The sequence below is a fragment of the Haemaphysalis longicornis genome, unplaced genomic scaffold, assembly GCF_048455015.1.
Source record: "Haemaphysalis longicornis isolate Haplotype H1 unplaced genomic scaffold, Haemaphysalis longicornis Haplotype H1 scaffold_9, whole genome shotgun sequence".
In the NCBI taxonomy this organism is placed as follows: Eukaryota; Metazoa; Arthropoda; class Arachnida; order Ixodida; family Ixodidae; genus Haemaphysalis; species Haemaphysalis longicornis.
This window is the reverse complement of record NW_027526460.1, coordinates 52,360,012-52,386,592: the sequence shown is the minus strand read 5'-3', so window position 1 is coordinate 52,386,592 and position 26,581 is coordinate 52,360,012. Positions and strand designations below refer to the sequence as shown.

Here is a 26,581-nt window from a genome sequence, read left to right as displayed (position 1 = left end):
CCTGAAAGGCATTTTGAGCACACTAAATTGACTAGCGCAATCGTTAGATTGGGTCGTCAACATCATCTGTACCAAGTATTACTCTTTTACGCGCAGCGGAAAGCTCACACTTTTGTTGCAAAGTTTGTCACTTTTTTCTCACCCTTTCCTTCGTGTTTTTGGACGCCGCCATCTTCACATGTCTACATCATCGATTCCCAGATGTTCGTCATGAGCTAGACATCCTGCTATTGGGCGGCTTTTTCACGCACTTCCGGCAAAGAGATAAGTCTGCTCAGCGTCGGCTCGCCGGCTGATCTGCCAGCAGAGTGCCGGAGTGCTTGGACATTTTACGACAAACGAAACAAGTGTAAACAAACGCTTAACCGTTTGTATTGAATGCAACAGGGCCATAACACGACATGAATATTCTCTTACTTGAGTACGTTCCATAAAGAAAGCGTTCAAGCCCCGTGGCACTTCTTTCTTGCAATCGCAGAGAACGCCCTGAGCCGAATGCCCGGGTTTGACGCATACATTTTATTCAACTTCCAAACAATCCAGAGATGCGTTTCGAACGAACACAACGTCACAACATGCGTTGCAAGTCCGAACCGCGATTGACAGACGATGGGTTGCCTCCTCCTGCCCCTCGTAAATTCGGCACTCACCTCACGCGCGGTTTGCGGGGACGAACAGCAAGTCACTTAACTCTGGCGCACAAACCGAGATGGCTTTTAGCCACGCACACTGCACATACCCCATGCGAGGTTGAGTCGTACGCCGCTTGAGAAAGATAATCCAGACCATGGGAAGCACTATCCACCCGCAGAAGCACAACGTCGCATTTCATCGCGAAACAAAGGCGTCCACAACACACACACCATCGCCTCCTGTAATGCCAAACGCATCTCGCACTTCCAAATAGGAGTGAGTAGTATGCCTGCAGTGCCCATATGCCGCGAGGTGGGGCCCCAAGCTGAACCGGGATCACGCAACCGTAACCGACTTGTAGAGCGGTTTGTGCCTTGTTGCCAGGGCAACCGATGTTTAATATTGTCAAAGAAATGGTGCTCGCTCCAGCGCTAGAAAGCTCAGAGCTGCGCCGGAGCATGTTTTGCCAACGTTGCCGCTCTCCACCATGCGTCGCCCCAAGCTGAACTGGCGTTTTGTGCACGGGTTCTGCATCGGTTTAAAATGTCTTTTTCACATGCCGCCGGCAGGAATTACCACCGCCGCAAAATAAGACCCGGCACCAGCGGGGCCACATCTGATACGGCGCTTTTTGGATAAACAGTGCGCTGTGCATCCAAGAGAGCGAGCGCAGGATCCTCCCCATGCGGCTGCGAGTTTGCTGCCGATAAGTCGTGTGCCGCCGATAGCAAAGTTCTGCAGCAACGTACACCGCGAAAGGGCAAGGCCAGGCCGCCGCACACATGGGGCCAGATTTTTCGTTCGCTTTTCCAGCCTTGAGCGGAGCGCGAGATTCGTGGTGTCAACAAAGCTTGCCCGTAGCAGACGGCTGTGTGAGCAGCGCAATAGCGGAAGTACGTCACCGCCGGGGAGCGCAGCATCATGGGAGGGAAGGCTCGCTCGCCGTCAACAGCGGAGAGTAAGTTGAAAGGAGGAGGAAACGCGGCGCGACGATAATGCTCGGTTTTTGATTTCCGATTTCTCAGCTAATACTCATCGCTTCAACAAAATTCTTGCGGGAGGAGATTGCTAATACATTGCTTTATTTGGTTACAAGTACATCCACGCATCGGCGGAAGGTATTTCAGGACCCCTTTAAAGCACTTGACATCCCATCAAAAAAATTAACACACAAATGCCGAGGTAGTTTTCGATGCACCGGTGAAAGCAAACAAGGGTCCTCGTGATGATGCATGTTTTTAATGGATAGAAACAGGGGAAACAGTATGTTAGTGGCGGCACGTTGTGAGGTTGGCACAACAGTTGGGGGAGCACATCCTTCACTTCATGTACTTGTCGTTGTTTTCCGCCAATATTTTGGCCGAGGACTTGGCGTCGTGGAAAAGGTCGTTGACCTCCTTGACGTCGTCCTTGCGGATGGACGCGCGGCCGTTGACCTTGGCAAGCAGGCTCGACGGGCTGAGCAGCTGTGCGGCGTACCTGCCATTGCAAAAGCACCACTTCTCAGATCTCCTTTTCATTGCAATGAACCACATGAACACAGTTTTACAAACAGCATAAAAGCTATTTTTGTCTCTGCTTTAGTTATAGCAAAACAACATCGCTTGTAAGGAACAGCTCCACAAAGGGCTTGGCCACATTTAGAATACCGTTGCCTGGAAGACACCATTAGGTGCACAGCAGTAACAAAGTTGTTGCCCTCAGTGTGACCTACGGGCGCAAATGCATGCAGAGGTGTGCTTGCAGGCTGGATAATGGTGTTGATCCAAAACAAAGAGCGAGTTCCGCTGTACTAGCATCACTTGGCACCCCCTGCATCTTGCCTACTCCGAAGGCTGATTTTCTTCTGTGTCCATCAGTTACTTAAGGGGGCTCACTGGTCTTAAACCAAAAAAGTTTATTTTTGCAGTTATGATGATGAAAATTGGGGGACATATGTAGTTTTTCATTCTGATTGTAGATATAAAATTTGTTTTTGAGTAAAAAGATTATATTCAGATTTATTTGTATTTTTATATTCGATTTTTTGACAGCCTTTGTAAAAAAACTGCTGGAGGGATGCAGCTAAACAGGGTACCAGTGAACTGTGCACAAATCAAGGAGTGCAATAAGACTAACATTATCGTTCTATCTGGTCTGTAGCAGAAGTTACAACCATTTGAAATTTGGGCTTCAAAGATGGCAACCAGAAAAACCGGTTTTCCCTTCCAACCCCAAACTTCAAATGGTTGTAACTTCTGCTACAGACCAGATAGAACAATAATGTTAGTCTTATTGCACTCCTTGATTTGTGCACAGTTCACTGGTACCCTGTTTAGCTGCATCCCTCCAGCAGTTTTTTTACAAAGGCTGTCAAAAAATCGAATATAAAAATACAAATAAATCTGAATATAATCTTTTTACTCAAAAACAAATTTTATATCTACAATAAGAATGAAAAACTACATATGTCCCCCAATTTTCATCATCATAACTGCAAAAATAAACTTTTTGATCAAAGACCAGTGAGCCCCCTTAAAGGGGTCGTGAAGAGATTTTGAAAAGAATCGTGTTGTGTGCGTATTTTGAACTTCAGGGCCTTGACAAACAGACTGTGCATAGCCGTTTCACCGGACGATATTGGCAAATACCGTAAAATTCTAAACAAGTGCCCCCCTTTAAGCAAGTCAAGATCACCCGAAAAAGTGAAGCGGGGGCGCTATCCTGGAACAACACCGAAACTCATGATGGCAGCGACAAAGATTCCTCCGCCAAGAAATAAAAGCAGAATGCTCATGCACCTAACATTTTGCCAAAGAATGTTAGTCATCACTCTAAAAACCATCAGAAAGCTCCTCTGAGTCAATGCCAAAGATAAGTTTGTGGCATTTTTCTTGGGAAGTCTGCCTCAGTGCCCTGGCTCTTACACCTGCCAGTTTACAATGCAGGTTGCCTTCCTCTGAGTGATCCAGCGGTTTATTATGCCACGGCCTCTGGAGGACCGTGCGTGCCACAGTAGCCTCGGGTATACAGCGGTCGATGCCCCGGCAACAAAATCAAGCACACGGGCTATTGGGCTGCTAACCAGGATTGGATTGGATTGGACTACAGACTGGCCGAGGCACGCCATTGTTGCCTGTGTGCGGTGGATTTTGGGGCACGGAGCGAAGGGAGGGGTGGATTTAGGGGGGGGGGGTCCCTTACAGAAGTTGGGGGCGCTTGTTCGGAATTTTACGGTAGGTAGAAAAATGCAGTTACGGTTTGACTGAGGCTTTCCTCCTCAAATCGTGAGGTGACGTCATGTTAAGAAGTTAACCAGCCAATCATAGATCCCCCTCATCTGCACAACATGTCGGCCTAGAGTGTACTCACAAAGGGTCGGATACAGGCGCGATGATGAAATTTGCCTGCAACCTAACGGGCAATGTCTGATCTCCGATACGACTGATCAACATAGCCGATCTCCCAGTCAACAACGTGGGCAAGCGGCACAGGCAGAGGTAACCAGTAAACTGGGTATTTTTGAACTGTTTATGCTGTTTCACCCTAGTCTAACCTGTCGTTCGGTACGCCAGTATTTCGTTCAAGCTTGCCGGTGTATCTTATATAACCTCTAATGTGAGTTGCGCACATGTGAGCTTCCTGACCTGACGAGCTTAATGACTGAAAGCTTAAAATGGGAATTAACTACCTGAGCACATTTACCTAAGGAACTTCGAGTAGTCGGAAATTAACACCAACGCGTCTTTTACTCTTAAAGTGTAAAAATAACGAGCCAAAAGCAGTGATGCAGCGCATCGCCATGCTCCACCACCACGCAATTCAATTCCTTTCCTTGTTTGCAGTGAACGTTGTTAAAGGAGCCATGAAGAGAAAATGCAAGTTGGTTTTATTCGAAAGATTTCGTGTTTTATAGTGCCCCCAGCGCTTGTCCGGATACAAACGGTGCTTTATTCACTGAGAAATTAAACAATTTAGGTTAAAATTTTGGTTTTCCCGCTCAATCGTGCGTTTTCGTGGTCCCAAGTGACATCACGGGAACCGACCGCTCTGCAGCCTAGAGTACCTTCATTAACGCTGGCGCCGCCATGTTCGGTTGCTCGCTCGCCGCCGAAGCAAGTCATTGTGTCTAAACCGCGCTAAAATTATCGCCGCAACGCGGTTTACTGAAGAAGTTTGAATCATATTGTCTGTTTCGCGTTGCTAGGTCTCGTGGGAAATGAAAAGAATGACGCGTTGAGCCCGTTGGCCCAATTGCGGCGGCACGGGACCGTTCAAAGGTTGTCTCCACCCTGTACAGCGGTGTGGTTTGTTCCCGCGTTTCTTTACGTTCCGTAACCTAGATGGCGCCACCATACCGTGGCAAGCGTTTGGTTTGTTTTTGCCCGCATTTAAACCTGGCTTGTTTTTGTTCTGGGAGAAAATATTCGTTCCCTGAAACAGTGCTCGCTCGACAAATGGGGTCACGTAAGACACCGTTGCTTGCGTCAATCGGCCAGTGTCGTCTGAGACAACCCCAAGCCCCGTAGTGCTGTGCAGCTAAACCAAAGCATGCTGTGCGCAGTACGAACAGCAGAACGCATCAGTACTTCTATGTTTACATGTGCTTTCGTAACTTCCACTGTTTGTTCCATCATTCTTATTGCTTTGTAAAGAATGTGTCCTAAATTTAAGCGCAAATCGCTCGTTCGTCTAGTTTGTAAGCTCTACCTAATTTGCGTCTGCTTCTGCCAGCCTCCGCCAATCGCAGAGCTTAGCCCATGTGACATCACAGGTTCTGTTGCGGGAAATGAGCTGGTGGGTCGCATGACCATTCCCGTTTTTCCTAATTATGTAGCTTATTTGAGCGAAGTTTACGTTAAAAGTGGTGTCAGTATGATTCTAACGAGACAATCTTTTGAATGAACCAAACTTGTGTTTTCTCTTCATGGCTCCTTTAACACGCATTAACATTTGTCAATTAGATATACTCCTCTATGGCTTACTGTAAAAGCTTTCTGACAGTAAGTTGGCGGTTAAAGTTCTAGGTAGATGAGAACTTATGAAAAAAAAAGCGGAATGGTGGGCTGCAAATATGAAATGAATTTTATTAACGCAGTTTTGCGCTGCATGCGCTCCCTGCATCTGTGGGCTAGTGTGGGTTAAAGTGTTCGACTTAAATGCAGGCTGGCCTGGCAGCTGCACATTCGAATCACATGCGGGGCAACTTTTCTTTTTTCTTTTTGCTTGAGTGGCTTTGTGCCGTTTGATACAAAAAAGGTAGGATTCGGAATAGAATTCCCCAAAGTAATGCGAGCTTTAGCAGGGAAACTGAGTACACACAGCCAGTAGGCCTGAGTTCCCCTACAATGGTTGCCAGACAACTGAAGCAGTCGCGCCGCCGATCACGTGGATGGAAGAGTATTTATGGCAACAAATAGGATGCAGTATATTTTTAAAATATTGGGGTTACAGCTTCGCAAAATAGTATACACGTATACACAAAGAGCATTTAACTCTCGAATGTTCTTAAATTAACACGACGTCACTGCTAGTTGCACTGCCTACCAACGATGTGCACACGGTAGCGATGCGCCTGAAAATGGGAATTTCAAAGGCATCTCCTAAATTCCAAGAGCAATGAATTGCGCATATATTTCATATTCATGTTCTTAAAATGTTGCTCAAGCAGATAAATATAAGCAAAGGCAAATGCATTTTTTCTTCATAACCCCTTTAGCACGCATGTTAATGAAGTTGCAGCTGCAAGCCCACTTGCATTGTTTATCACGATCGATTAGGTTCTGTTCATTTATTGTCAAAGTTTTCCTGCACAAAATGTGCATGTCGGTGTAGTGGTGGGAAAAATTGTATTGCTACAGCAAAGCTGCCGATGGCACCAGATGTACAGAAGGAAACGGAAAGCAGGCTGGGGGTGTCAGATAATGCAAAAAGAACAAAATCCTTTTACCCGGACACAAAATGTTGTTCTGCACTAGCGTACTACTGCCTGACAGCACACTCTGAAATGCCATTATGCATCGAACGGCATACTGAACATGACAGTGAGCTGACATACAAACATAAGCAACTAAAAACAGCCTTTTTCGAAGGGCATCCTGGCTGAAAGCCGGTAAGTACATGCAAAGAACGATAGTATACTTTGTTTATCTCAACATCTGTGTAAGAAAAACTACAGGGAAGGCCCTGCAGGAGGCGATGTGTAAAGCAATGCACAAGAAAAACAGATGTCAAATTGTTGCCTGTGGTGGGTACAGGATTGATAATTAGATCTCTCTAAAACAATTTGCAAAGGAGGGTTCTCGGAAACTGTACGACTTGCGCATCCCTTATGTATGCGTTGCGTTATTCAAAGGTCTACTCCTTTGAAATGTGCTGCCAGCAAAGTGGACCCTCTCTCTACCTGAATCGAGCTCCCCATACTAAATGCAATTTTGGGTGCTAAACGCTGAAGCTTCAACTTCCTACATAGAAGAGATACAGAATGGCTTAGTCCACCATGGATTGTTTAACATGCTCCGAAATCTCGTCTAAACAGGCATATTTGTTTTGCACCTTGGTTGGAAATAAATCTCTCTAATTCAAAAACTGGATTCGCAATCACAACGCTGCAGCCCAAATTGAGGCCCCTCTGCCACTGCAACCACGAAGCTGTAAATTTAACTGCACTGCATTTAAAGAAAATAGGGTCACCAAGTTGCACACTGTTTAAAATAAGTTTCACGGAGCTTCACCAAAAATCTGCCATGATAATTTAAACCCATGGCATTGTCAAAAGACCACGTGAATTTATCTCACAGCCATTTCTGTCTGACGTCACTCAACTTTGCCTGAGTGTCATGTTTGCAACCAAGATCTTTAGCGTGGGAGGTGCATGGAGTGAGGACTCTATTCAAACAGTAGATCGGAAGTTTTTATCAGCAACAGATCTGCTAAGCCATGTAAGTTACAAGCAATGAACTATTACTATTTGTGACAACAGCACCCGATTGAGGCGACTGCCAACATTGCTACCCTTGACTTTTCGAGATATTACTGCTAATCCAAAATGCGCTTGTATCACCACTGTGCAATAAGGCACCCTTGCAGGCATACCTGAGGGTTGTGCGCGTGCCAATCTCGCCCAATTCTTGGAGCGATTCCTCGTCGATATCTATGCCTTCAGTCTGTGCCCGTATTCTGAGGATCTGGAGGCAGGCAAAAGAGTAAAGTACGGGGTCACACACCATCAGCAGAGCAGCGGGACAGGAAGTGAGTGTCAGTGTAAAATCCCCCCTCCTACCTGGACCATCTCTTCCCGCGTGTACGGCATGGTCCTCACAATCAGCAGCCGGTCCAGCAAGTCCAGCGGGATGCCGTGAGGGGAGACCACGTCTTCCGTGCCTCTGAAATGCAGCAGGAACTGAGGCTCAACAGAGACACTCGCTTGTTGAGGAATGCAGGCACATGGGCATGGTGCACGGGCAAAAGAAGTACTACATTGAACACTACAAACGGCATTAACGTCAGCTTCCCTTGTCCTAACCCAGTTAGATTTTTCAGCCACACAGTACACACTTGCTGCCAGTACCAAAAATAATTTACTGTCATTTTGATTATTTCAGTTTGTCCAGGTATGTTCAGCTTTCAACCATTACCTACAGCCCGCCCTTCGTTACATTTTAAAGTGGCCATGCGGACAAAATTTAAGTTTGCGTTATTCGAAAAATTTGGTGTTTTATAGTGCCCTCAGCGCTTGTCAAGTAGCAAACGATGCTTTATTCACCGAGGCATGAAACATCTAAAGTACAAATTTCAACTCGCCCGCTAAATCGTGTGTTTTTGTGGCATCGACAATGATGTATCCAGAGCAGGGCCTTAAAGGGACTATGAAGACAAAACACAAGTTTGGTTCCTTCGAAAGATTGCCTCGTTAGAATCATACTGACACCACTTCGCTTAACACACACTTCGCTCAAATAAGCTATATAATTAGGAAAAAAGGGAATGGCCATGCGACCCACTAGCTCATTTCCCGCAACTGAACCTATGATGTCACACCAGCCAGCTTTGCGATTGGCGGAGGCCAGCAAAAGCAAACGCAAATTAGGCAGAGCTTACTAGCTTGCCGAACGAGCTATCTGTGCTTAAATTTATGGCACATTCCTTTTATACCAGTAAGAATATGGGGGATAAAGAGTAGAAGTTACTAAAGCACACGTAAACATATAAGTACTGATGCGTACTGTTGTTGGTACTGTGCGCACTATGCTCATTTTAGCTGCACAGCAGTCCGCCGCTTTCGAGCTGTCCAACACGCACTGGCCAATTGCCGTAAGCGACGTTGTCTTACGTGACCCTGTTTGTCGAGGATATTCCATGTTTCATGAAACGATTATGTTCTACAGTTACAAAAACAAGCCAGGTGCAAATACAGTAAAAAAACAAAGCAACGGCAGACAACGGTCCGTGCATGAGCATGGTAGTGCCATCTGGGAAGACTGACAGCAAGCAGCGCTGCAGCCGAATCACACAGTGCAATTTTGTTTGTATACGCGCGCATGACTTCATTGCTGACGTCCCGAAAACGCACGATTTGGCAGGAGAATCAAAATTTTAACCTAAACTGATTAATTTCTCAGTGAATAAGCCATCATTTGCTGCCGGACAAGCGCTAGGAGCACTATAAAACACGAAATCTTTCGAATAAAACGAACTTGTATTTTGTTCTCATGGCTCCTTTAAATAACTAAAGATAGCCTGCTGACCAGGGCTGCCACCATCTCACTGACGGCCATCTGGCTATTTTGTTTGTTGCCCACTTTCATAGATGGAGCTGCAATACTGCTGAATGCCAATGTTCGCACTTTGCTTCTGGCCGGTCTTCTATACCTGCCGTAATTTTATTAGAATTCATACTAATTGTTTCCTAAAATATAAGCTATGACCCGACAAACATGGTCATGTAAGTGACCATGCTGCTTATGTCAGTTGGTGAGTGTTGCGTCAAACACAACGCATCCAACAGCTGTGTTAGGCAGTGTCAGCCGGCAAAGTGCTGCACTAACTGCTTCGACGTTTATGTGTTTGTTCGTAACTTTCATTGTTCACCCCAGAATTCTTACTGCTATAAAAAGAATCTGCCTTATATTTAAGTGCAAATAGCTCATTCGGCAAGTCTATAAGCTCTGCCTAATTTGCTTTTGCTTTTTCTGGCCTCCACCAATCACACAGCTGACACATATGACATCATATGTTCTGTTGCGGGATATGAGCTAGTGGCTCACATGGCCATTCCCTTTCTTCCTAATTATATGGTTTATCTGAGTTAAGTTTACCCTAAAGTGGTGTCAGTATGATCCTAACGAGGCAATCTTTCGAATGAACCAAGCCTACGTTTTGTCTGCATGGCCCCCTTTAAAAGAAGGGGGGGGGGGCATCGGACAGTGCTTGAACAGGAACAAAACACAAGACGGAGACTGAGAAAAAAGATTTCTCCTTTCTCTCCGTGTTCACTCTTTGGCTGGCAACCTTCATTCTAGAACTGGCTTAACCCACATTTATCTTGAGCCAGTGGGAGTCGATGTAAATGATCACTGCCCGCAATGTCTCCAGGACCGTCTGCAAGCTACGCCTTCAAAGCCCAACAGAATTTGCGCTCGTTTCTTTCTTCGGCGTCCTTTGAGGCAGCTCACCGGATGGTGCAGCGTCCGCGGTTGGTGGCAAAGATGACGATGGGGGCGATGGAGGACTCCAGGGCCCGGTGGAGGTACGTGAAGCACTCGATGTCCAGCATGTGCACTTCGTCCACAAACAGCACCCCGGGCACCAGCTCCGCTATGCCCTGGTCGATGTACTTGTTCACCACCTTGTTGATCTCCTTGCGCAGCTTGTCTGCAGTACACACCCCGTCCCCCAAAAGTGTGAACTTCCCACCATGACTCCGCGCAAGAAGAGGCGGCACTTCCAGGCTCCTGCTCTAATAACTCCCTCCATTTCTCACTTGTTAGGGTTCTGTGTCTTCAGCGTTTATTCCCCTCGTGTTCTTCAGTACCTCATGCCACTGCCTAGAAGATGCCGGCATTCATGGCGGCTTGTGTTGTGGAGCGACTGCATACTTGTGAAGGTTACAAATTTTAACTAATGTAGAAAATATATTGCATATTACACGGCTCCACCAAAGGCATTCAAACCACTTTGCACAAGGAGTGCCCCGTTAAGACATTTTCAGAAATACTATTCAATCATTAAAAAAAAAAAAAAGTGGGCACCCAAATTTTGAGCGATTTCTCGGCCATGGGAGCGCACTTCTTGGTGCACGGAAAACACGATGCACGTCCCAAGCTCACCCTGACGCAGTGATGGCAAGAAAATCAAAGGAAAAAGATTAATGTAAGATTCAGCGCTCTAAACGTCTCAGCGGTCTTGTTTGGTCGCTCTAGTAGCGGCACTGACTGCCTGTTGCCCACCTTGTTGTCCATGAGTATTAGCATTTCGTCACTGTCACTCCCATTCCATCCCCTTTATGCCGCACACTTGGTTCCGCACCCACATCATACTGCAGTTTAGGTGCAGAGCACTTTAGGGGCGCGCCTTGTCGTCATAGCTCGCTGGCTCAACCCAAGTAGAGCCACACGGCGTTCCGTCGTAGCGGCTGTCGTCGCGGCGTAACCCAGAGGCTTAGAAAGCCAAGCGGTTCATAGAGTCATCAGCGTTCGAAACTCATGAACCGCTGGCACTTGTCATACATCTCCCCGTTGTTTAGCGCAAAGAAAACTGCAGGCACATTTCAGTCAAAATATACGTAATTAACCGGCAGCGCCCGCATTCATTTAGTTAGGAACGCTCAATGGGTTGGTTTTTACAATAGTAAGCGAAAAAGAAAGCGGCAGTGCAACGCCGGCACATGCGGGAGGAAAAGCAAGCACAAAAAGAACAGAAATCCCGCTGGCGCAGTTTCAGGCATGGGGTGCGCGAGCACTGTGAAGGCGAAAAATCTGAATTGCATCGGATGGTAGCAGCGAGAGGACAACGCTGCTACAGCCCATTATGGCGAATCACTGCTCTGCACTTCCGACAGCTTTCACATTGAGTAGAACGGCTTTAATTTTTTTTATAATGCATACAAGGGATGACGGGATGTGTCGATAGCTGGTCGACGGGCCAGTAGGGCAAAAGAGGCAGTGCAAATGCATCATCGCCGCAGTTGATACTGTCACCAGCCTGGCACTCCCTACCTGCATGTGCTCTGTTGTTCTCTGTTATTCTGGTCGCTCCATGTCTGCAAGCTAACAGCACAAATTTTCGCTGACAGGCCCATCTATGGCTCGTGCAATAAAAGCTTTTGGCAACACTTTGCACACTCCAGGAAGTGCTAGAGGAAGATGTAGCGGGAGAAACATTCCACAAGCTCACGTTTCATAAATGGCAGTATACAAAGCTCACCACAAGCAAAAACACTCTACCAACGTATTTTTGTGTCGTCATTAGTTACTGTACCAGTACACCTATTCTGTGCCACAACTATTGGGTGAAAGATGGCTCGATTTCTTTAAAGCTGGGGTTCTCTCCATACAATGACATTTTTTCATTTGAGATCTTACAGTGTTCACCCATGGTGAGAAAACAGCCTCAGGGAAGGGGGATATCTTCTGGTGTAATCTGGTAAATACCATTAACGTGGGTTATCTTCGAATGTATTCTAAGCCACAGATTCCGAAGAACAACCTCAACTGCGCAGTGCGACAAACTTGCAATGGTTGCGTTGTAAATCCCAGCACTTTTTGAAACATCTTGGAAACAGTATTGAGAAAGACCAGAAGAGAGGCGTTCTTTTTGTCTTTAGAAACATCAAAAAGTACGGCTGGTAGTAAGGTCCAAAGAGAAAGTAAGAGTACAACAAAAGCAGCAGCATTCTTACTGCCAGCCCTGTCTGTTATTTCACCTATAATGCAGATAGCCATTTAAAAACTGCACTGAAATATGTCTCGGCATTTACTTCCAACCACCTGCTTTGCATTAATTCTGAAGGTACTGACTACAGTGACGGGGCCCCGTCACTTTAAAATCTGCACTACAGTGACGGGGCCCCCTAAAGTTCCATCCAGAGGAAACACAACTCGCGTTGAGAGCAGTCTCTCTTGATTTTTACCCAACCGGCCAAACCGCTACCGCTCACTGACTAGCCAAAATCACTGATAATTATTAATCATTATTATTAATTACACATGGTCGGACTAACTCTAGCTCTATCCGAACGGATCTCCAAGCCGCCACCCGACGCCCACTTCACAATATTTCAGCGAGAGCAGCCGGTCTTGATTTTTACCTAACCGGCCAAACCGCTTCCGCTCACTGACTAGCCAGAGTCACTGTTAATTATTGATCACTGGTAATAATTACAGGAGATCGGGCGTAACTGGCGATGGCTACGCCAGCCTTGGCTCCAGTGAGCGGGAGCGGTTCGGTCGCTTGAGTAAAAAACCAAGACCGACTGCTCTCACCGCGTGAATTGTTTTGCTGTTACAAAACGCTAACCACGCGGCCACACACACACACACACACACACACACACACACACACACACACACACACACACACACACACACACACACACACACACACACACAAAAAAACATGCGAGAATGGAACCACGGACTACAACGTCCGTAGTCAGCGGCTGAACCACTATACCAAATACCAGAACGAGAAACGGCGGCTAATCGGCTGGTTTTGATTTTGTTATATTGAGGGGGCCCCGTCACTGTAGTGCAGATTTTAAAGTGACGGGGCCCCGTCACTGTGGTGCAGATTTTAAAGCGACGGGCCCCGTCACTGTAGTCAGTACCAATTCTGAAACTTCTCTGTACGAGTGTATGATTCCATAATTCTGTACCACCAATGATTCTGGTCTTGACCAGAATAAAGTATGCATCCTTTGCTACAGTGAAGATGTTTATGGCTAGGGTTCAATGAATTTTTCGTGCGCTTAAATTAAAAACTCAGGTCCAGTCACATCTCCTGCTTCACTCAAGGCAACGTCCTGAACTCTATCCGTGGGGGAAACGAACGTCCTGGTGTGCGTGCTATTAGCACGCAGACACCATTCAAAACGTAACTTGGACCTTAAAACTTGGATATGCATTTTGATTAGATTAGTTGCCAATAGGCACCATTTCCAAGATCAGTGCTCTCAGGTAAAAGCTTCTGAAAGGTTTGCCGCTGCGCAACTTGAGCCATGTTTACACTCGCACCACCCTGTCTTTGTTGGCGTTCTAAGTGCTCGCGTGTCTAATTTCCTCTGGCTACTCAGGGCAGTGGTCCCATGTTCAACACAAGTTCTCCATTCTGAACATCACTTCTCTTTCCATCGTCATAATGGAGACGCCGTGTACAGCATGGACTCCAGCTTTGCTGGTCATCCACATGGTGGAATGGCTCGATTTTTTTTTTCTTTTTTGCTTGTACCCTAGCAATGTACTGCTGTTTGCACTAAAACAGCCACAAGTGGTCGTGCCGGAAACTCAAATATATTCGGAATATGTGGCTGCAAGTTTCGGCTTTGCTCCAAGTAAGTCTACAACCCGCTTAACTCAAATCCATTTTTTTTCTCCCCCTCTTTGAATTGAAATGCACTACTGTATTCCTAGAGAGAAGAGCTTCTACAGAAGCCTTCCAGCATCCACAAAGCATACACATGGGAGGGTGGACGTCTCTCACCGGTGATCTCTGTCTTGCGAGGCTTGATGAGCTGTCCCATCATGGAGAGGATGTCCTGGCCGCCCTGCGGCCGGGCATTGGCCACGTCCAGGTCATGCAGGGTCACGTCCTGGATGACGTCCTTCTTCTTGTGCACGTCGCCCTTGGGAAGCGGCACGTACTCCTCCGCCTGCAGAGACCACAGAGAGAGTTACGACAACTCTCAGCGGCCCACACAGCAGCTTGATGTTGACCAGCTAGTGAGGGATTGACCTCATCAGTTAGCAGTGGCTCAGTGGCTAAGGCGTTGTGCTGCTGAGCCCAAGGACGCGGGTTCGAGCCCAGCGAGGCTACTGCTTTTCAGATGGAAGTGAAGACGAAAATGCCTGCTGGCTGAGATCTCGAAGCACGTTAAAGGAGCCATGAAGAGAAAACAAAAGTTTGTTTTATTCGAAAGATTAGGTGTTTCATAGTACCCCAAGCGCTTTCCCGGAAGCAAATGATGCTTTATTCACTGAGAAATAAGGCAATTTAAGCCAAAATTTTAAATCTCCCGCTAAAATTGAACATTCAGTGACGTGTACAATGGCATCATAGAGCCGGTCCATGAAACAGATACTTAATATGTCGACTCCATATAGCACCCACACGCGGGAGTCGATCGAGACGGCGGCCATTTTAAAAATACTAGTAAAACCTAGTACACCCGCAGCCCTAGTCATGGAATCGCCTGATCCGGAGAACAAAACTCTCGCCGAGGAGCTCGGGCTTGCATTTAACAACCGCACACCACAAAAAACCTCAATGCTTCTAAGTGCACGAGCGGCAAGAGTTGTGGGATACGCGGTGGACGGGAAAGCGACCATTCCGCGATAGCCACAACAGACGAACGCCCAGCCGTCGGCACCGCTGCCTCGTCAGCCCCGTCGCGACGGACGAATATAGACTGGTACGTATGTGCCGTATTTTGATTACGGTTAATAATAGTTCAATTTCAGTAGCAGGATCACTTATGCCAGTTGGCCGGTGTCGTGTATGGAAAGCCGTTCGAAAGTACTCGAACAAACTGAAGTTTTCAGTGGTTGTAAACTGGAAACGAGCTCGTAACGACAGCAGCAAGCCAACACCATTCGAAACTTACGCGACGACTGGTACTATCTCGTCGCTTCTTGCTGTTCCTTACTCCCCTCGTTTCTATTTTTACCTTTGCTGGTTGGTGATATGACGGCCAACCTTCTGTGAAGGGATTACGATACGAAGCAAGGTCGCGGCTGTGCGTGCTGGAACGGTTCGTTGGCCCCGAAGAGCCTCGAACCCGAAAATTCGTCTGCGCGACGGCGAGATGTTGAGCTCGGCCGGCGCTAGTTTCGTATGCATTGGCGCACACGCTTGCGAGTTCGTTCGGACCTTCAACCGTTTACTCCACCGTTCTTTGTCATAAAAAGAATGTGCAGTATGTTTCACGGGCATTTAGCTCGCTATGCAAACTGTAAGCCCTGCCTAACATGCGTTTGCTTTTGCCGGCCTCCGCCAATCGCAGAGCATTCCCAAGTGACATCACAGGTTCTGTTGTGGAAAATGAGCTGGTGGGTCGCATGGTCATTTCCTTTTTTTTTAATTATGTAGCTTATTTGAGCGAAGTTTGCGTTATAAGTGGTGTCGTTATGGTTCTAACGAGGCAATCTTTCGAATGAATCAAACTTGTGTTTTCTCTTCATGGCTCCTTTAAAGATCCCCAGGTGGTCAAACTCAATCCGGAGCCCTCCACTCTGGCACACCTCATCGCCCAGGTGTAGCTTCGACGCATTAAAGGGACACTGAAGTGATTCGTAAACATTGCGGGATTACTAGCGCAAATTGTAGTCCGGAGTCCACAGGCCATGTTTCGACCACTCTGAGTGCGTTTCCGCGAATTTATTTAGTAGAAAAATCAATTCGAAAATGCTGTCCTCCTCTCTGCATCCTCGCCCATTTTCTGTGGCGTTTTCGTGTGACGTCAGGAGGAGATGACTTGGCTTGACTGCGCTACTGCACGGTTCGCCGACCTTCCGAAGTCAGTCGGCCCAGCGTTTATGGTACAGCGTTTAGTCCACCGGCCGCTGATGGGTCGTTACAATTTGTTCGCTCAGTTGAAACTAAGCCACGACACGTTTGTGAATGGAAGAATGTGCCTCTCTTTACTTTGTTAGTTTGTACACTGTATCAAGCTCCAAGTCCATGTCGCTCCACACAAGCGCACATGCGACGCTTCGCTGACTGGTACGCTAGTAGGAAAATCTAAGGCCACTTGAAGGCGGGAGAAGTTAGCAAAGCGAATATAGATACTAAGGAAATAAAATCAACTGAAACTTTTACCGTACAGCGTAAAACTAGGGAGCAGGAAGCACTTTTTTGCGCTGGGTGAACAAGCACAGCGGTCAGCAGCATGACTGTGCATGTGCGAACGCTTTTCCGTCTAAGAAATGCAATTGCGCGACGTGAGACATAGTGGAAATTCGGGGGACGCTTACTGCGCGAGCGCTATACAACAAATAGTCACCAAAGCTGCTTAAAACGCTAAAACTAAATAAAAGTGTAAACTGGTTATACATCACATACCTTATATTTCTGCCATCGACAGCGCTAGCCTGTGGCCAAGTGGTCTCGAGTGCTAGGTATGTTATTTTGCGAGTTGAAAGTTCGACTCCCCGAGGGTACATTCTTTTTTCTTTTTTTTTTGTAAGTTACTTTTTTCGTTTTCGGCCGATGTTTCCTATACTGAGTTCACCATTTTTTGGCCGTAACGTTCACTGCTCCACGAACGTGTTCGCAGAACGCGTGCAGACTGACACTGACGCGCTAGCCAGTTCTCATTGGCGTGCTGTTGCCATAAGCACCGATTGCTTGCGGGCAGTGGGCACAGGCCAGAATCAGCAGACCCTTGGCCTGTTGCGAACACGCTTTTTACGATTCAGGCATGAGTGAGGCAAGCTCCAAATATGGGGGAAAAGCGCATGGCATTCGAGCATCTGCGGTGATGCGGAGGGCGTTCATCCACTGCATAGGCCTCGGCTAGTGATTGCTACGATTCCAAGCTGTCCTGGGAGGCTCATCTTAGGCATTTTACAGCCGACAACATGGCAGAAGCGTGGCATGACGATTACTGAGATATCGAGAATGCCCATCAGATAACATCGGATGTCAAGCATGTTGTTTTACAGAAACGCAATCAAAACTTGTTTGAATGCTAATCGTGGGCATCGTCCAATCACGGTGCACCTCCTCCCATCCTCACAGCGTGCGGCTGTGATGATGGGAGGAGGTGCGGCCGCCGCAGACCACGCTAGTAGTTTTTCTTCTTCTGAGCTTTATAAAATAATTACCGACTTATCAACCGGATAAACAATAAAAAGTGTGTTAATTTGAGCGAGTCTATGCAGTGCAAGCAAAAACGGGAGCTTGACAAATTCACTTCAGTGTCCCTTTAAACCCCACAAACAATCAAGTTAGAATTATGTGCGTCACAAAGAATGGCCCAACAGGCAGTGATCAAATTCTTGAAGTAGGAAAAGTAGGAAAACTGACAACCAATGACGAGAGAAAAGTAGGCGAAAAAAAAAAAAAGTTAATACAAATGTAAACATCCTCCCAGCACAAAAGTTGCCATCTAATGTTTCAAAGGACATGAACTGCTTTCTCAGTTCAACGACGCATTTGCTTCTGATGCTTTTTCCAGGAGCGCCCCTGGTGTGTGTTGATAAGTGGCAAAAAGTAGTGTCCTATTCCATCGGCATATGTACTAACTGCTCAAGTCTCGCAAAAAATCTTGGGCTCCAATTGCTCAAGTACCGCCAAAAAATTGGAAGCTCCAATACGAAGTCCTAAAGCTAAAGCTCTAGTCCCTGCTGATGTGGTCTTGCTCACATGTTTAAATGCCTGTGGGTCAGAATTGTTGTGGTCAGAAGGGCAAAGTAAGCCCTTCAAACAGGGCTGGAGTGCAATTTGACTTGTTTGAGTTGCGACATCACACACTGGAAGCACGGCCATTTGCACTGCCCATCACAGCGCAATGTCGCTGTACAAAGCTACAGCGCCCGCATGCTGTACAATGCCCGTCGCCATAGTAACCATCCCGCATTTTTATGGGTTTTTACGAACAGCAATGCAAAATCACAAAATAATGAAGGAAGCTCACGCTAATGCATAAGAGTTAAAGGTAGCGAAGCTGTAAGCAACCTTCACGATCATTATGGCGGTTTAAGTCCACGATTGCAGCTGATTTGCTTTTTCTTCGCTGCCGCAACGACCTTTACTCCATCTTTGTTGCTATACGCCTCGAGCTTCGCGATCGCTGCGCCGCCTGCCGCCGCTTCTCCGCGGCGTTGACGGGATTTGCGCTGCGTGGCTGATAGGGCCGCGTGCAGTGTTTAGGTTCTGTTTCGCTTCTTTTCGCCTTTCCGCGCCCTGAAAAAAACTTGTTATGGTGGCAAAGAGTACGTTTAGGTCACCTAAAAAGCAGCTGTGTCTTCGCAGAGTACGCGATCGCCTGCAAGAGCTACCCGGAGACGCGGTGCTGCGCGCTTCGTCGCCGCTCTTCCGGGCGTCGGCGACGGTAGCAACATATCACCCCTGTCACCTCCAAAACATCAGGCACAAATGAATTCTGCTGTCGCCTCGTTTAGACCTGATACTGGCACAATGAGAGGTTGGCTTCTTTTGCAGCGTGGACAATGAAGGCGGCTTCGTTTCGAATATATACGTCGCAGAAAAATATATTTCGGGGATGTGATTACCCAATCCCGGACAATAACTTATGCCTTTTATAAGAATATAAACCGGCTAAAATGTTCAGTATCTTCCAAGCCTAGCTTTGCGTCGTTAAATATGTGCCCACACACCAAGGCAAATTAATGAAACCACGGAAAAATAAATGTATTGCAAGTGCGGAATTAAGAAACATAATTCTCTAACGGAAATAATAAAAAAAAAACAGTGCAGCTTCTGACATGCTAAAGACGTTCGTCGAAACTTAAGCCAGTTAGGGTTCACTGGACCAACTATACGCGAAATGCACTGCTATTTCGCGAGGCATCGGGGGGGGGGGGGGGAGGGGGAGGGGGACGCTGTGTACAAATGCGGAGCGGAATCAAGCAATGAACGTTTTAGTAATCAATCACACACACAAATGTCGCGTTCACTTTCATTTTATTTTTCTACTTCAACGAACAGCTGATCATACGGCGGCCGCATTTTTGTAAGTGTATACAGGGTAGGCTGTTCAACAAGCGATGAAAGGTGTCGTTGGAAGAGAGTGGTATGTGATAAGGCCCTATTATTTCAGTTTCTGCTTTATTCTACAGGCTCCCTGTGCCATATGACTATATTTCGAAGAAGCATTAGTCGCGGACGCAGATTATATTCTCAGCCCGTCTCCGCGCTGCTCGCAGAGGAGCAGATGAATGTTTGCGAGCGCTCACCTCACGACAAGACGACTTTGTCATGTGCTGATCCCCGAGTATAATTATGCATTGTCCATCGTTCTTTTGTTGAATATTCCCGAAATGAACACAGACTGGCTTGTAAATGGTGGTGATCAATATCTGAGGTTTAATATTGGCAAACATAACTGGCGTGCTGTCAGGTATGAGTGCCCCGCTGATTATGTAAGCGCACAAAACCAATTTAAATCGTATACCCGTAGCATGAACATCTGAGGAACCGGTGGTTACGGAGAGTAAATTCAGGTCAGTGCAACTACAATCGGCTCCATCACACGCCGGTTCCGCGCCGCTGACCTGTGACACACACCTGGCGCTTATACAGACCGAATATACCACACTAAGTTCGCGTCAGAAACATTTACACTCTCGTAAACACACCTCATTTGCGAACAGAGTGATTGCTCCACATAAACATGGATTTCAAACGCCCACACACGGTAAATCTCAGTCGTGGACGTGCCGCAAAAGCAGCGGCGGCCCTGTGGAGCGGGATGCCGACTCCCGCGCCTGCTTTCGAAACGGGCCGCTAGGGGGATTTCAGTGGCGCCCCTATAGGCCGCGCTCGAGGCGTATAGCGGCGAAAAAGCAGATCGAAAAAGCAGAACCAACGGAATGCACACAATTAAACTAGGTGCCCGCACCTGTGACATGTACCGTATCAGGTGTTCTGTGTTGAGCAGGTGGGGTAACCCCTCTCCTCACAGTCACAGCCGAGTAAGCAAGCCGTTTGACTCTCAGGTCATGGCCGTAGCCGAGTGGGTAAGATGACTGACTGTAACTTGGTTCATCTACCAGACACAGGTTCAAATCCTGCCGGTGACGCTGATTTATTTTCTTAAAACTGTTATACTGAGTTTGGGGAAGCGCAGGAATCAACAAATTGCTAAACAGTGTCGATGTTAAAATTGCCCCTGTATAGAGCCATCACCTTCAATACCGCTGCACTATACATCAAATGAGACTACTCAGACACACAACGAGTGAAATGATCCGAAACTTTGTTGTAGTGGACATGCTTTGGCAGCAGCCTTCCTAGTTACAAGCCAAAATCTCACACAGAAGGAGTGAGCTACATTTGTGGGTGGACAACAATATTATAGGCGATACATTTGCAACTTTGGTTGCAATTTTGCCTTATAATACGAAGCCACAGCTTGTGTATGAAGTGCATTGCAGTGGTGTGCTACAAATGAGTAGCTGTAACCTGTTTTTTGCTGTTACCATAACTACTGTAACAATTTTTTTTTTCTTATTGCCTAGTCGTGCCCACCCCTCATGCACCATCCAAATAGGACCCTAACAAATAAAAATACGAAAGACTTTTTTTTTTTTTTCCACCCAAACAAGAACCTAAATCTTCTGGTGCTGGCGATGCACAATTCCAGTACATTAACTCGGAGAAGCTGCAACTTATGTGACCCTGAACCACAAAACTTACCTCAAGGTCGAACTCTGTGGCATAAGCGTCTGACCTTCCTTGCCGCTGAAAAAGAAAGGCACAAAAAAGAGGTAAGCATACACATATGCACTGTTGTAGGTAGAAAACAAACATTATCTTTCGAATTAGGAATGTCTGCTGATGCTTTCAAATTCTAAAATCCCATGGACTACACAAAACCAACCAAAATATGGATGGTGGTGGGAGAAAGGCACACCAAAACAGAGCAACAATTTACCGATCTTGTTTTTTTCTGTTAGTGCCAAGCCCAATGAAGTGGAATTTTGCAGCGTTTTATTTTATGTGTGCCAACTTCGATACTATGTCTCAAGCACGTGGTACTACATACAGTAGACTCCTGTTAAAACGAACTCAAAGGGACCGAGAAAATTTGTTCGTATCACCAAAAATTCGTCTTAAGCAGTGCTTTTTTGCATTGTCGATGTTACAAGAGAGCAAAAGTGTTGTTCGTCTTAACTGGACTCTACTGTACAAGGGTAATTTTTGTTGACAAAAAGAAAAAAGGTTTTCTGTTTTTGACATGCAATTTATTGCAGCGTTTTCCCAGAGAAAAATCTATATAATCTGTGTGCTGACAGAGACTCCAAATTTTGGTTATTGCATTGAAAAGTAACCGAATATACTTCGTCCATTAAAAGCTCTCTTCTTCCGTTGTTGGGCCTCTTCGTGGTCTCTCAGCTCACTCGCCCGCATATTTTCCTTGCTCACATGTCTTTGCAGAGCTTGTTGATACATATTTATCATTCTAGGTGCTGAACTGGCGCTTATAAAACACACAAAAAAAGCCATCCCAGCACAACGGCCGAAAAAACAGCCGATGACAGCCGGTTAGGACAGACCGGCAACCAGCCTGCTGCCTAAAATCTGGTCGGGCCGGTTAAAAACTGGGCAGGGGGCAACCCCAGTAATGTCACGCTACACAAGCAAAGCCAGAAGTAAATGCTACGTTAGCCACGTGATGGCGCTAGCCACTCTGCTCATCATCATCATGAACATTGTTTCTAGGTGATTCCAGAGGTTGGCACTGCTGCTGGGTTGTTACAGTAGTGCTAGTATTTCTAAATTCATTTCTCCAGCTGATTTTTTGAGTAAAAGTGCAAAAAACAATGACTGATCAGCATGCGACTTCGTTGCATCAAGGTTACCAGCCGCGACGTTTTGTTACATAGAGATAGTAAAAATACGTTCTTCAACGGGGATGGCAACAGGGAATTGAACTTTCTTAAATCCAGGAATTTGTTACATAGACATTCGTTACATCCAGGTTTAACTGCACGAATTTTGGTTGGTCATGCTTCATGTCAGTGACGCTTATTCTTTTTATAACGAAACCGAAACCACGAGAGCCACGTGCGATATTGGCTGTAATGAAAAAAATATCTGGTTCACGATGAAAAAGCCACCCCACGAAGGTCACATCCTCTTTCAAGAAAGTAACAACACAGGCCTGTTTTTGCTAAACGAACCTTGTTCTGTCGTGATTTGAACGTCCTCATGTTCCAGTCCATTTAGTTTGAAATGCCACAAGGAGACGGGTAAGGATTACCTCGTTTAAAGTGGGTTCGAAGACTACAAAAGCCGCTTTCGAATCTAGGATTTTTGCACGAGCCAGACTGCCCATTTGTTAGAGCCAATTTTTACCGTTACTGTTACAATGAATATCAGATATAAAATAATTTATTACCATAATATTACTTCGTCATAACGAGATTTGACTGCATTGCCATTTGAATTAAATAGGGGATGAAGAACCCAAAAAGTCATTGCAAAGGTCCATTTGAAGTTGACACACTAATTTCATGTGTGGATTGTTATCATCCACACATTCAATAGCACGGCCACTACAGTAATGTCGAAGAACGTACTACCATCCGGGAACATTGAAGACAACAAATTAGAGTGTCGTGCTGCTTGGACGTACCTTGACAGCGCCGCTGTTGGCCTCTATATAGATGACGTCCCCAACCTCCACCTTTTCACGCTGAAGGCTTTCATAGATTGTTGGATCCAACTTGAGCTGCTTGGTTCCCTTTGCAGTCTTCAGACCAATTATGACGTGGCTTACTGTCTTGCCATAGCCTGCACAAAAGAAGCACCCGAAGGGGTCACAATTACACCAGAAACAATTATAACCAGGATAAACTTGTAGCTTTTATCATTTAAAAGACTAGCAAAGCACCCAAAATTACTTTAAAATGTAAAGGGTGCGAGGTTTGCTTGCCAACCCTTGTCATCTGTCCGTGGTTAATTAACACCAAGCAATAACTTCTTGCTGCCATTACGTTGAACATAAATATCCAAACAGTACGTGTGGCACAAATTGATGTTGTGGAGACAAACTGGGTTGCGATGTACATCTAAGTGCCTGCCGCACAATGAAATGTGGACACGAAATATGGGCACTTGGTGCCACCAAAACTGTTGAAGAACGGCCCGCGCCTAAGGTGCACATACCAGGTCAAAAATAGAAAAAAGTGATAGCTACTTACCGCCCATCGGGTTTTCTGTTTCACAAGGTGTGAGCTCTGTTACTTCACCTTCATACACTTCCTTGGTTTCCTTGATTCGCAGACCTGCAAATGTAACCGTGTCAACGAAACTTAAAACCTGCTTAAAAAGGGCACTTTATGATAATTTAGAAGAAGAGAACCATGTAAATACGTAGAAATATGTCAGTGATTCACATTACTGATGGAGGCGGAACTGCTTTGTACGCACCAATAGCCCGCCTGAAGTTCTCCATGAGCACTTCTGTCTTCTTAACCTCTGAGGAGTACACTTCACTTCCAACCATAGGGCAGAATGGAACTTTGTTGCCCAGCTCTTGAGATATCGCCAAGGCGATGGCAGTCTGGAAGCAATAACAGCGCTTTGTGGGCCAAGTTTCTCACTCAAAGAGTCTCTCTGAGCTGAACCTCTAACAAACATGCATGCTTAGAGTGATCAGCCATCTAATGTCTTATAACTAGACAACTATGCATGCTTGGATAAAAGCACTACTGATGCAAGCGTCACGCCCTACAATTCGTTCTACGCTGCTGATCACCCGAGGGCACATTAAGATGTACAGCCACGATCAAAAGTTTTTGGATCAGGAAATTGGCAATTTTAGGTTATTTCTCTTCCTATAGCAGCCCGACAAACTGTTGAATGCATGCCAGATGTCATGTAAGTACTGAACGAACGAAATTTACCACACAGAGTACTCCGGGCTGCCGTGCGGCAGAGAAATAACTCGAAATTGCTGCTTTCGTGGTCCGTAACCTTCTGCTCTTGGGTGTACCTGGACACCAGGGTTACCTGTACTACGTTTAATTGACACACCACAACGGTAACGAATGACAGTGCGTGCAAACGCCTGTCCTAGCAGACGGCTGTACACTCTTAAATGTCTGCTTGCTCACGTATGACTACGTTAGAGACGGCGATGTCGTTGGCAGAGGACGCACCTTGCCGGTTCCAGGCGGTCCGGCCAGCAATACAGCTCTCCCGGCCATCTTCTTAGACTTGATCATCTCAACGACGATACCAGCCGCCTAATAAAGCAAAACAAAGAAAACGCCCGTGACCAAACTGAAAATGTATCTATCATCACGGTATAAAGTGGTACTGAAATGTAACAACGCCATTTATTATTAACATGCAAAGGATCTCAGAGGTGCAACCGAGGTTTTCAGTCACGGTTTAGTAGAAGCAGTGTGAGACAAAGACGGCGTCTACTAATTCACGCAAACGACGAAGAAATGAGTGTAGGTGCTTCCACTTTGCGTAATACAAACGTTCAAAAGGCACAGCAACGCTTCCAGCCATGTGTATTTATTATTAAGGCGGTGCGCAGCCACCGGCGTAAGGACCACGCGACGGTAGCTTACCTCCCTGGCTTGCTCCTGGCCGACCAAGCCGCAGGCAACGTGTATTGCCAGGCCATTTTCATCGAGGCCGATTCCCTTGACGTGGCTGTGGGCAGCGATCCTCTGAGTCTTTGTGGTACTTTTAACTTCCTCGATCTTCATTTTCGACGCAGTCGTGGTCAATGAGTACGACACCACGTTCACGCAGAAACGCGCCGCAATCGATACAAGCAACTGCAAGACGTATGAGCAGCGGTGAGAGCAGTCGAATGATAGAGATAAAATGACTCAACAAGATGTTTGGTGCTGCCGCTAGCGGCTGTTCTGGCGTGCCTCCTAATTTCGGTTTCGGTAGATGCGTGAGTGGGCTCTGATTCTCAATCCAAAATGCATTATCGCTAGCGATAATGAACTCTGCTTTGGTGAAACACCGAATCACCCAGAGAGGCTTCAAAGACCGCACTAGTAGCAGCTCGTGTTTTCGTCTCCAAAACGCTGTAGGGCATAGAGAAAGAAATAGTGTAAGCAGACGACGTCACGGCAGCTGAGGGAACATATGGTATTTTGATCAAAAAGGGAGGCTTTTCCAATGAGTCTGACGTTATGAAAGAGGCAGAACTCGCTCAAAAGGGCCTTTTGAGAAGGGGAATCAAGTTTGTGCTGCTTCAAGCAAGCTTACGTTTGGCTTGACAGTACACGACGAATAAAAGAAAGACGCTTCGTTGCGCAAGAATGAAGGACGACTCAGTGAGAATGCAAAACTGTATGAAATTAACAGTGTGGGCGAAAGAGAGAAAAAAATGTCACAATTTTTTTCTTGCGTTTTTTTTTTATTTGTCGCGCTGCGTGTCGGCAGTCAGGATTGCAGTGTTCTTTACTTTTTTTTTAAAGGTGTAATTTACAAGCATCCAGAAAAATAGCGTTTCAGGAAAGATTAGGAGCCATTCTACTTTGTAAATGTGAATGACCAGCGAAGCTTTTTAGCACACGGCATAAAGTTGGCACAGAATTCAGGCAAAATGTATGGTGGTGGTGAAAAACGTTCTTTACTGAGCTCAAGGGGTAGGGAAAGGGGTGTGGTCAGCCTCCTTCGTCCAGGAGGCCGTGGGCCTGCGCTGCATCCGTGGCTCGTTGCACCAGCGCGAGTTGACGCTCCGGCGCCGAGCTGGTCAGCGCAGACTCCCACTGCTCAGGGGATGGGGATGGGGTGAGGGTGGTGGGGACAGGAGGTTGTAAGTTGAGAGTGGGATGTCACACTGTGGGCAATTGTAGGGGAACAGAGATGGGGAGATGTGGGACAGGATGGTGTGGTTGTAGTATGTCTCGGTTTGCAGTCGCCGGTAGATATACGCTTGATGGTTGGAAAGAGTGTGATGAGGAGGTGGGTATATCCTTCTTGTGTTTGTGTAATGAGAGAGAATATATGGAGCTGTATGTGAGGTCGAGTGGGTTCAGTGCCTGTGGGACAAGTGGGGCTTATTTTATTTCTCTCGGGCGTTGAT

At 46.5% G+C, this 26,581-nt stretch overlaps 1 protein-coding gene across 1 annotated transcript; it reads right to left on the bottom strand.

Annotated features, from left to right (window-relative positions):
* Positions 1 to 1,852: 1,852 nt before the first annotated feature.
* Positions 1,853 to 25,334, bottom strand: Pont (RuvB-like helicase pontin). The gene is made up of 11 exons (XM_077685595.1): positions 25,101 to 25,334; positions 24,678 to 24,764; positions 23,947 to 24,079; positions 23,718 to 23,801; positions 23,150 to 23,307; positions 21,208 to 21,252; positions 14,311 to 14,479; positions 10,287 to 10,485; positions 7,895 to 7,997; positions 7,708 to 7,799; positions 1,853 to 2,112 (listed from the first exon to the last, which is right to left on the bottom strand). Exons 1-11 carry the CDS (start codon positions 25,239 to 25,241, stop codon positions 1,953 to 1,955), a joined length of 1,371 nt encoding a protein of 456 aa, XP_077541721.1. The 5' UTR covers positions 25,242 to 25,334; the 3' UTR covers positions 1,853 to 1,952.
* Between the last annotated feature and the right edge of the window lie 1,247 nt (positions 25,335 to 26,581).

What these genes read in the sequence shown, in the direction of transcription:
- Pont (XM_077685595.1), bottom strand. Translation starts at nt 25,241, where the DNA reads ATGAAGATCGAGGAAGTTAAAAGTACCACAAAGACTCAGAGGATCGCT. An exon ending in AACAGAAAACCCGATGGGCG is followed by an intron (nt 23,308 to 23,717) that starts GTAAGTAGCTAT and finishes TCTTTTGTGCAG; the next exon opens with GCTATGGCAAGACAGTAAGC. An exon ending in GGCACGCGCACAACCCTCAG is followed by an intron (nt 2,113 to 7,707) that starts GTATGCCTGCAA and finishes TTGCAATGGCAG; the next exon opens with GTACGCCGCACAGCTGCTCA.